The 12500-nt window shown below is 45.2% G+C and overlaps 1 protein-coding gene across 1 annotated transcript in view; it reads left to right on the forward strand.

Moving 5' to 3' along the window:
• Positions 1–12500, forward strand: part of runx1 (RUNX family transcription factor 1) — a 26426-nt gene that overhangs the window by 11328 nt on the left and 2598 nt on the right. Inside the window, exons 5-6 of the mRNA XM_068604157.1 lie at positions 6947–7051; positions 8607–8819. Of these exons, the coding sequence (XP_068460258.1) occupies positions 6947–7051; positions 8607–8819 (318 nt within the window). The remainder of the gene's footprint in view (positions 1–6946; positions 7052–8606; positions 8820–12500) is intronic.

Here is a 12500-nt window from a genome sequence, read left to right on the forward strand (position 1 = left end):
TTTAAGAAACAAGGAAGTCTCAGCTGAACTGCGGATGGATTGATGATGCTCAGGATCTCATATGGCCCGATGAACCGGGGGGACAACTTCCGGGATTCGGTCTTTTGCGGGATGTCCCTGGCTGAGAGCCACACCCTTTGACCGACCTGGTAGCAAGGGCCAGGGATACGGCGGCGATCCGCTAAGCGTTTGTTCTGTTCCGCCGTGCAGAGGAGAGCAGCCCGGGTCTCCTTCCACATTCTTCTGCAGCGCCGAATATGAAGCTGCACAGAGGGGACAGCTATCTCCATTTCCTGAGTGGGGAACAGCGGGGGCTTGTACCCCAGAGAGACCTCAAATGGCGGGTGACCAGTTGCTGAAGAAGTATGGGAGTTGTGGGCGTATTCTAACCAAGACAGATGAGTGCTCCAGCTGGAAGGGTTCGACGCGGCCACGCTTGAGGGAGGCCTCAAGCTCCTGATTTAGTCTCTCTGTCTGCCCGTTCGACTAAGGGTGGAACCCGGAGGACAGACTGGTGGTAGAGCCGAGTGTCCGGACTAATGCTCTCCAGACCTGGGATATGAACTGAGGACCCCGGTCTGACACGATGTCCACTGGAATCCCATATAGCCGAAACACCTGGCTACATCGGCCGGGAGACTCACCTCCTGGGTCTGGCTGGGTCCGAAGAGCGTCCTGTACAACCGACTCGATCTCCCAGGTAAGGGAGGCTGCGACACAAGTTGCCGGGAGAATGGTGCCAGGACAGGGAGAGTGTTCCTCAAGGGAGGTCTGGCGAGATAGAGCGTCAGGTTTTGTATTTTTTGTGGCCTGGACGGTAAGAGATGGTGAAGTTGAAATGCCCAAAGAATAACGACCACCGTGCTTGGCGGGAGTTCAATGTCTTGGCCGTCCGGATGTATTCTAGGTTCCTGTGGTCCGTCCAATCCACGAATGGTTGGTCATCTCCCTTCAGCCAGTGTCGCCATTCCTCCAACAGCAGTTTAATTGCCAGCAACTCTCGGTTTCCAACGTCATAATTTCCCTCTGCTGTGGTCAACCAGCGAGAAAAGGCCGAAGGCCGAAAAGGCCCAAAGCTAGGCCCAAGGCCGATTTGTAGAGTCAGAGTCTGACCGTTGGGACAGGATGGTCCCCACGCCTGTGTCCGAGGCATCTACTTCAACCACGAACTGCCGGGAGTCGTCGGGCTGGATCAAAATGGGGGCGCAGCTAAACCGCTCTTTGAGGAGTTAAAACGCCAGGCCAGCTTCCGGCATCCATGAGAACCTGGTTTTGGAGAAGGTGAGCCTCATGAGCGGGGCTGCAAGCTTGCTGTAGTTCCTGATGAAGCGACGATAGAAGTTTGCAAATCCCAAGAACTGCTGGAGCTGTTTCCAAGAAGAGGGGGTCAGCCACTCCATTACCGCCTTGACCTTCTCCGGATCCGCCTTCACCTGACCTGACTCAATAATGAACCCTAAGAACCGGACAGACGTTACGTGGAACTCACATTTCTCGGCTTTCACAAACAGCTTGTTCTCAAGCAGGCGCTGCATCCGGACATGACGCTGTTGCTCCAGAAGGTCAGCGGAATAGATTAGAATGTCATCTAAATAAGCAAACACAAAACGATTCAGGAAATCACAGAGTACATCATTTACCAGCGCTTGGAACACCACTGGAGTATTGGTAAGTCCAAAAGGCATTACCAAATACTCAAAGTGGACGAAGGGGGTGTTGAACCCTGTCTTCCACTCGTCCCCAGCTCGGATCCGCACCAGATGGTAGGCCTTGCGGAGGTCAAGCTTGGAGAAGATTGTGGCTCCAACCAGAGATTCGAACGCTGAGTTTATCAGCGGCAGGGGGTATTTGTTCCGGGTGGTGATGCTATTCAGACCTCGATAGTCAATGCAGGGCCGGAGACTCTTGTCCTTCTTCGCATCAAAGAAGAACCCGGCTCCAAGTGGAGACGAGGATGGGCGAATGATTCCAGCTTTTAGTGACTGGGACAGAGGGGGGTAGGGGGCGGGGGGCGGTCAATAGCACAGTCATAAGGCCGGTGAAGGGGCAAGGAGAGAACCCCGGTCTTGCTAAACACCTCCCCGATCTTGTGGTAGACGGTGGGAATGGCGGTGAGATCTGGCAAAGGCACGAGGCTGCCCTGTGGACGTCTTTCAGGAGGTAGCGCAGACCTTAGACAGCTAGCATGACAGAAAATAAACAGTACAGAATAAAAAGAAAACAGATGTATAAACTATATATGTATGTATGTATGTTAACTTGCTGTTGCTCTAGAGTGCTGTTATATTTTTCTGATAACATTACTTTAAAATAAAAGCTGCACTAGTTTTTACTTCATTATTGGATTTGGTGCATATCCATCGCGATCATTTGCAGAAAGATCATGCAATTAATCAATTAATTGTTTTCAACTTTGCCCAGCCCTAATATATATATATATATATATATATATATATATATATATATATATATATATATATATATATATATATATGTATATATACCACCACCCTCTGCAGAGCTTTCTGGTCTGAGGCAGAGCAGTTTCCGTACCAAACTGTGATGCAGTTTGTCAGAATGCTTTTGATGGTGGAGCGGTAGAAGTTCACCAGTATGGGAGGAGACATGTGGATCTTCTTCAGTTTCCTTAGGAAGAAGAGGCGCTAGTTCAATTCAGTTCATTTTGTACAGCCCAAAATCACAAATACAAGATTTGGCTCGGAGGGCTTTACAATCTGTATACATGACACCCTGTCCCAGAACCTCAAATCGGATCAGGCACAACTCCCCCAAATAAAGATAGTAAAAACCCTTTCACAGGGAAAAGGGGAAGAAACCTGAGGGAGAGCAACAGAGGAGGATCCTCTCCAGGATGGACAGAAGCAACAGATGTCATGTGACCAGAATGAGCAACGTATCAGAGTTACAGCACATTACATGAATATGACATAAACATTCATATAATGAGTGCGTGGTAGGCATGGACCACGATCCAGATAGCCACAGTCTATCGTAGCATGCAGGACCAGCTCCAGACAGCCCTGATCCATGGAAACTTGAGGCAAGGAAGCACAGAGGCTCCCGGAAAGGAGTAGAGTTAGTAATGTGCATTGAAAGACAATAACTTATCCAGAAGGAGAGAAGAAAGGAGAAGGGAGAAGGGAGATGAGAAAAGAAGAGAAAGAAGAAGAGGAGAGGAGGAGCTCAGTGTGTCCTAAGATGACCCCAGCAGTCTAGGCCTATAGCAGCATATCTAGAGGGAGGGGGGGAGGTGAGGAAGCCTTCTGACTGACTCACGGGGTAGATACCCTCATAAAGCTAGAGGAGAGTTGTCTGACCCAGCCTCTGAAAGAAAGCTTCCGGGGTTGAGGTGTTGAGGGGTCCATGAGAGGTCCTCTGAGATGTGGACACCCAGGAACCTGAAGCTAGAGACATGCTCAACCTCCGTTCCATTGATATGGATGGGGAAGTGTGTACAGCGCTTTGTCTTCCTGAAGTCCACGATAAGGTCTTTGGTTTTTTTGGTGTTGAAGGTCAGGTTGTTGTTGGCGCACCACGCAGCCAGTTGTCAAAACGGGCATAAAAGTTGTTAAACTCATCAGGAAGGGAGGCATTGCTGGTTGGGGAGTGGTATTGGAGTGTTTATAATCCGTAATAGCCCGGATGCCGTGCCACCTGCTTCGAGGGTCGGAGTTGTTATAGTACTCCTCAGTCCTTAGCTTGTGGCTGTGCTTGGCCCTCTTGATGCACCTCTTCAGGTTGGCTCTAGATGAGCTGTAGGCTTGTGCATCACCTGATCTGAAGGCGGTGTGGTGTGCCTTCAATAGTAGGCGGACCTCTCTGCTCATCCACGGCTTCTGATTTGGGAATGTTGTAATGTCTTTGAGAAACGTGATATTATTGATGTTAATGCTGATGTAATCCAGAACGGAGGAGGCATAAGAGTCAATGGCCGCGTTTCCCAGATTCGTTAAGACGCTCTTAAGCGCTAAGAGCGTCTTATGAGCGCTCTAAGAGCGCTGTGACAGAACGACGCGTTTCCCAGAGTCGTTCTTAGCTTAAAATGCTCTTTCACTAAGAAGGAAACGTAAGATCAGTCTGACCCACTCTTTACAGCCTTCTTAGCGACTAAACGCTCACTGCAGCCGCGTCAGGGAAAGTTATTTCTGACATTGAAAGGAATACTAAAACTATGCGTAATGATGAATGTGCGCTCATAGTTACAGGACACTGACGCAAGAAAAATAATAGCATAAAAAAAAAAAAACGATATCAAAATACAGAATTGCCCTTGTGTTCCTGCTACATAAATAAAATGAATCAGCATTACTATCACTCATTACGTTTTCACATATATTCGGCATCTGCATATGAGTTTACGTTAGTTATAAAAACATCAACAACCCTGTGGTATTCTGTAGATATCAGCAAGCTGACAGGTGTAACTGAACTCTGCTGAACCTCATCAAGAGAGGCTCCGCGTCTAAAGACGTTGCTGAAGTCCACGTGAGAGACACCACGGCTGCAATACAGCATATTCGCGCTGCTAACCAACAGCATCGCCGTGTGTGAAGCCAGATAGTTCACATAAATGCATATAAATTCATGTGAGCGTCAGCACTTCTCCACTCAATTTGCTGTCGGACCGGGCCGTCCAGTCCAAGTACCGGCTTCCCCCGTGTGGAGACCCAACGCCTCGTCACACTGGTGTCACCACACATCCAGAGGCCAACCCGCTGCAATGTTGCCCTCAGCCTGGTCTTTACGCAGTGGGGAGCTTCCTGGAGGTGGTGGGGGACGGCACCGGCCTCAGCAAGGCAGCGGGTTCACGGAGTGTGGCAGCGTGACACCGATCCTCCTGCGCCATGCGGACACACATCAGAATGCCACCACACGGGACGAGGTCCACCAGGTCCACCGTGGATTTCATGCCATGGCTGGAATAACCGGGTGATTGGTGTCGTGGATGGCACACAAACACACACACACACACACACACACACACACACACACACACGTAGCGTAATTGCACCTGTGTGTGGGGACCACAGGGTGTTGTGTGTGATTTATGCGCTGATAAAGTGGTGGGTGATCGATTAACCTGGCATCGATTTGATTTAGTTTCATCACCACGGCGGTGGACAGCTCCCACTAAGAGCGTCTTAGGAAGCTTCTTTGGCGAGATCTTAAGAAGGCAGTTAAGAACGCATCTGGGAAACACTCGTATCTTAGCGCTCCTTCTTAGAGAACCCTTCTTAAGTCCTTAAGAACGATCGAATCTGGGAAACGCTGCCAATGGCTGTGTGGTAGTCCAGGGTGGCCTGAATTGGAAACATACTCTAGTCTGTGTGTTGAAACCGGGGCTGCAGTGTAAACTTTGCTCCTTCTGGCCACACTTTGACTGTTTTCACTGATGGTTTCTGACGTTTGATGAGTAGTGTGTACCTAGGGAGTAGCAACAAAGAAAGATGGTCCGACTCTCCCAGGTGGGGGAGGGAAAGGGCGCTGTAGGCCTCAGCCACGTTGGTGTAAACCTGGTCCTGGGTCTTGTCTCCTCTCGTGGGGCAGGAGACATGTTGATGAAATTTGGGCAGTACAGACTTTAGGTTTGAGTGGTTAAAGTCACCCGCAACAATAAAGGCTGCCTCTTTAGTCTGTAGTTTAGTAATGCATGCAGATCTTTGATCGCAAGTGCAGCATTAGCATCCGGGGGGAATATATGCTGTAATCACAACAGATGTGAATTCTCTGGGCAGATAAAAAGGTCTGCACTTAACCATAAAATATTCCAGGTTAGCAGAGCAGTGACTCTCAATTAAAGCAGTGTTCGTGCACCAAGCTTTGTTGATATAAATGCACAGTCCCCCGCCTTTGGTCTTACTGGAGTCGATTGCCAATCTATCTGCTCTGAGCGGGTAGCACTCCGCTAGCTCAATGGCGCTATCCGGGTCATCGCTGTTGAGCCATGTTTCCATGAAGATCATGATGTTGCAGTCCATAATCCTTTTCTGAGTGATGATCCACAGCTCATCCATTTTGTTCGCCAGAGATCGCACATTGGCGAGGAAGATGCTGGGTAAAGACAACCGATGTGGTGTTAGCTTTAGCCTCAGCTTAGCCCTTAACCCTCCTCTTACCCCCTTTGTTTATGATTTTGGTGCTGAAGTTCTTGTAGGCTGTAGATGGTGTTTGGATGACTGTACTGTGTGGATAGGCTTAAGCCACATAGGCAGATAACTATTGTTTTGCAATGTCCGGAGAGACGCAGAACCTCGCGTTGCGCACGCGCCGCCATCTTGCACATGACCTTGAAGATGAAGCACTGAGGCTGCTGTGAGGCCGAGCGCTGAAACAGAAGCCAGTGACTGGACTGGAGGCGAATGTGTCTTCTTTTCTTTATTACTCACCATAACCACAATCTTTCCTTAAACTTAAGCCGGTGTTTAAGATGCCGTACTCTTACCACACATTCATCACAACTCATTTTGCAAGACCACAATCCCTCCCAAACTTAGTTGCCATGCCAAACATTGTCTAATGTCAATATTCTGTCTGGTGAAAATATTGCATTTGCAGCTCTTTGATAATTGCTGCTTCTGCGTCTTTGTCCTGGACCTGTGATGAAACTAACTGTGGGGCTGTTTTCACAAATACAGGGTTTAATTGTTGTTTAATTGTTTAGTTAAATATAAAATATTTAATTTGACATTTTGTACGCACATCATTCATGACATGTCATGTGTGTGTGTGTGTGTGTGTGTGTGTGTGTGTGTGTGTGTGTGTGTGTGTGTGTGTGTGTGTGGTATCTGGTTTATTCCTGCCCGGGGGTCCATGGCGTACCAAGAGGGAGGGAATGAAAGGAGGGGATTACTTGAAAAAGAAGGGTTGTACTAATGAACCTGTTTGTCCTTTTCCCCTTCTGTTCCCTTCTCCTTGTCTCCGGTAGGAAAGAGCTTCTCTCTCACCATCACCGTGTTCACCAACCCTCCTCAGGTGGCCACGTACCAGAGAGCCATTAAGATCACAGTGGACGGACCTCGGGAGCCACGGCGTGAGTGACATACACATTTTGACACTCTACTCGCTTTGTACTGACATGTGGAGGGCAACAGGACTACAAGGCCTCAAGACGACAGGACTACAGAACTACAGGACTCAGGACTACAGGACTCAGGAGTCAGAACTCAGGAGTCAGAACTCAGAACTACAGAACTATAGGACTAAGGACTACAAGACTCAGAACTACAGGACTACAGACCTAAAGACCTATATATATAATTTATATATATATATGTATTATGTATATATATATATAAATATATATATGTATATGTATATATATACATAATACATATACATATATATATTATGTATATATATATACATAATACATATATATATATATAATATAGATACATATACATATACATATATATATATATATATATGTATATATATATGTATATATATATATATATATGTATATATATATATATGTATATATATATATGTATATATATATATATATATGTATATATATATATATGTATATATATATATATATATATATATATATATATATATATATATATTTATATAGAGAGAGAGAGAGAGAGAGAGAGAGAGAGAGAGATTATTGCTTGAATGTGTTTTTGTCATGGCTGAAAGTTGTGTGTCATAAACATGAGCTGTAGTTTACAGACAAGAGTGAGTCAACCTGATGCAACACCAGTTCCTCTCCCACTCTCAGTGATGCAACATGGGGATTTCTAATGGTAGATGAAGACAAGAGAAAAGACAGATTATGTTGTGCTCATAAGCACTTCAATATAGTTTGTCATATCAATAATTGTGATTCACGTTAAATGGAAGTGAACTGAGCTACACTGGTCGGAAGAGACGTGGGGTGACAGAAAGAGGTCCACTCAGCTGTGAATAACCATCACTCGTCTCTAACTCGCCCACGCACGCACGCACACACACGCACACACACGCACGCACACTCAGTAAAAATACACACACATGCACACTTCCCCCATTGGGAGGAAGTGCCTGTAACTGGAGCTCAGTCTCAGTGCTTTGAAGTGCAACCAACACTACAGACAGCGTGACAGACCACACACACACACACACACAGGGAGAAAGCCAGACCCCTACGGGGCGCCCATCGTCAGATTCCCGAAAGCATTAGCAGACAGAGTGTGTTAACAATGTCGGCACAGTGTTGTGTGGTAACAGTTACGGTAATCCCTGGATTATGCGATCATGGTAGAAGCATGAAGTAGTCTGCTGACAGGTCACCTTCAAGTCTTTGGATTGCACACTCTTCAATAGTGCTCACAGGTACTGTTCAATTGAAAGTGCAGAAAGTTGATGCTCCACTCTGAAATGAAGGGGCGAGCTGGGACACTTTGGATGGAAAGGGTCCCAGCTCGCCCCTTCATTTCAGTCTCACAATGAACCCTTGGAACCTTCCACAGAAGTACATGGTTACATGTAGAACCTCAGCTCGTAAGCTCGTAACCTCAGCTTGTAAGAGCATAGGGAGCAATATTATGTTTGTGACCCCGGTAATAATGACACTTTTATGTCATGGTTCTCTGCAGGTCATCGTCAGAAGATGGATGAAGTCAAACCCGGCTCCCTGGCTTTCTCCGAGAGGCTGACAGAGCTGGAGCAGCTGAGACGCAGCTCCATGAGGGTGACGCCTCCTCACCATCATCATCATCATCATCATCAACACTCCGCTAACACCCGCCAATCTGCAGGACTCAACTCTGCCACCTTCTCCAGCCCTGCACATGCTCAGATAACTGCTGGTAAGAGCCCGAGAGGGATTCACTTCTCTCTGTCTTCATCGGGGAAGGAAGCTGAGAGGCAGCGACGTCTTGCTGCCTTGTTTCCTCCAGTTGAACCAAATCGACATGCACATTAACCAAGTTGAATTTGAGGTGTAAAGCAGGGGTGTCAAACATACGGCCCGCGGGCCGGATCCGGAGGAGGTCTAGTCCGGTTTAGATCTAAACTAGCAGAGGTGGGATTCGAAACTCTGATCCTCTGCTTGTAAAACAGACATGCAAACCGTTATTTCACAGTCACAATTGATGTGAGTACGGATATTATTGTGTTGGATGTCGTTAAATATGGATCTCGTCATGAAAGTGGCGTCACAAAGCAAGGAAATCTGCAGAGGAGAGCCAGACAGTTAAACAGAGGGCTGATGTCTGAATGTTTGGTCTTTTATGTTTCTAGTTAATTGTTGAAATACCTTAAAATACAGTTTATCATCCAAAAACTTTCACCAATGATTTAAACATAGAGAAACATTGTCATCATTTATGCGTTATTATAATGTGATTTTACTGGTCCGGCCCATTTGAGATCAAAAAGGGCAGCATGTGGCCCCTTCACTAACATGAGTTTGACCCCCTGGTGTAAAGGCTCCAGTGTCACTTTACAGTAACGTAGCAAGCTTTTATCATTCGGATGGATTCAAAAAGTCAGAAACAACTCCTGGCACCGAGAATGTGAATGTAACAGATAATGCTGCATGTGGTCACCACTTCCATTTACTGATGCACCTAAATATGACTTCTGGGTGCATTTCCATAGATGAGTTTTTAACCCTGCTGCCAACACTACACGGATCTCCACCTCTTACAGACCTACACCTCTTACAAACCTACACCTCTTACAAACCTACACCTCTAACAAACCTACACCTCTCACAAACCTACACCTCTTACAAACCTACACCACTTACAGACCTACACCTCTTACAAACCTACACCTCTTACAGAACTACACCTCTTACAGACCTACACCTCTTACAAACCTACACCTCTTACAAACCTACACCTCTTACAGACCTACACCGCTTACAAACCTACACCTCTTACAGACCTACACCTCTTACAAACCTACACCTCTTACAAACCTACACCTCTTACAAACCTACATCTCTTACAAACCTACATCTCTTACAAACCTACACCTCTTACAAACCTACATCTCTTACAAACCTACATCTCTTACAAACCTACACCTCTTACAAACCTCTTACAAACCTACACCTCTTACAAACCTACACCTTTTACAAACCTACACCTCTTACAAACCTACACCTCTTACAAACCTACACCTCTTACAAACCTCTTACAAACCTACACCTCTTACAAACCTACATCTCTTACAAACCTACACCTCTTACAAACCTACACCTCTTACAGACCTACACCTCTTACAAACCTACACCTCTTACAAACCTACACCTCTTACAAACCTACACCTCTTACAGACCTACACCTCTTACAAACCTACACCTCTTACAAACCTACACCTCTTACAGACCTACACCTCTTACAAACCTACACCTCTTACAAACCTACATCTCTTACAAACCTCTTACAAACCTACACCTCTTACAAACCTACACCTTTTACAAACCTACACCTCTTACAAACCTACACCTCTTACAAACCTACACCTCTTACAAACCTCTTACAAACCTACACCTCTTACAAACCTACATCTCTTACAAACCTACACCTCTTACAAACCTACACCTCTTACAGACCTACACCTCTTACAAACCTACATCTCTTACAAACCTCTTACAAACCTACACCTCTTACAAACCTACATCTCTTACAAACCTCTTACAAACCTACACCTCTTACAAACCTCTTACAAACCTACACCTCTTACAAACCTACATTTCTTACAAACCTCTTACAAACCTACACCTCTTACAAACCTCTTACAAACCTACACCTCTTACAGACCTACACCTCTTACAAACCTACACCTTTTACAAACCTACACCTCTTACAAGGCTACACCTCTTACTGACCTACACCTCTTATAAAACTACATCTCTTACAGACCTACATCTCTTACAAAGCTATGCCCATGATTTTCTAAACTACCAGTCTGTATAACTGCGTGTTGAACAATGTGACCAAAAGAACCCAGCTACAGGTGTGAAAGCAGCCTTAAGGTATGCAAAAAAGCAGCCACCGTATGTTAACCTGAGTGTATGTTTTCATCTCACTCAGTTGAATTAAAGCTCTGGTGACACACAGACTAATACAACCATGCAACAATATAAATCATGCCTGTGTGTTTCTCAAACTTGTGCATTCAGCTTGCATCAAACCTCATTGTTCCTCCTTGTGGTTTCAGTGAGATCCATTGTGGTCTGTGCGAGCGTGTGCATGTATGTATGTGTGTGTATGTTGTGGTTGCTGTGGATACTCTCTGTGGCACCAAAATACAGTATCTGTTCCTCTTCTGCCTTGAGTGGTCGTGACGCTGTGTGTGCATTTGCATGTGTAGGTGTGTGTGTGTGCGTGTGGGTATCTGTAAGTGAGGAAGCAAGTCATGCCTGAAGGAGGAAATGAGAGTCAGCTGGCAGGAAGTGCTACTGTTTGAAAAAAGAGAAAAGAAAACTTATAACTTTCAAATTGAAAAACATCTAATTTAATTTCCAAGCGGGTCCAACACTGGATATGATGCATTTTACTGTAATATAAGTCGTACTAATAGAATGAATAGTTCGACACCCGAATGGACAAAGTGGGAAACCACCAGGGTACTAATATGTTTACATTTTTTAATTTCTACAGTTGCATTAAAAATTAAAAGTAAACTTAAAAGAAAATATTATTTTATATTAAATACTACTACAAAGTAAAACAAAGTTTTTTAAATTAATGAATACAACATAGACTTCCAAATGAATTAAACTAGGAAAGGAGACGTACAAAAAATAGATGCCAAAATATGATACAATGAATAGCTCTTTATAGAGGGTTATATACCCTCTAAAGATTAGTGGAAACTTTATCCATAACAATTCTAAACCATTAAAATACATATATATATATATATATATATTAGGAGGGCCTGAATGTAATTACATTTAAATGAATACTGGCCACAAATAGGACTGAGGGAACGTAGGACTAAGGGAGCATAGGACTGAGGGAACATAGGACTGGGGGAACATAGGACTGAGGGAACATAGAGCTAAGGGAACATAGGACTAAGGGAGCATAGGACTGAGGAAACATAGGACTGAGGGAACATTTAGCTAAGGGAACATAGGACTAAGGGAACATAGAGCCGAGGGAACAGAGGACTAAGGGAACATAGGACTGAGGGAACATAGGACTAAGTTAACATAGGACTGAGGGAACATAGGACTGAGGGAACATATGACTGAGGGAGCATAGGACTCATGGAACATAGGACTGAGGGAACATATAGCTATGGCAACATAGGACTAAGGGAACATATGACTAAGGCAACATAGAGCTGAGGGAACATAGGACTAAGGGAACATAGAGCTAAGAGAACATAGGACTAAGGGAGCATAGGACTGAGGGAACATGTGACTGAGGAAGCATAGGGCTCATGGAACATAGGACTGAGGGAACATATAGCTATGCCAACATAGGACTGAGGGAACATAAGACTGAGGGAACATAGGACTAAGT

This window comes from Clinocottus analis, unplaced genomic scaffold (genome assembly GCF_023055335.1).
Source record: "Clinocottus analis isolate CAN_PGR_092001 unplaced genomic scaffold, fCliAna1.0.p SCAF_63, whole genome shotgun sequence".
NCBI classification, from domain to species: domain Eukaryota; kingdom Metazoa; phylum Chordata; class Actinopteri; order Perciformes; family Cottidae; genus Clinocottus; species Clinocottus analis.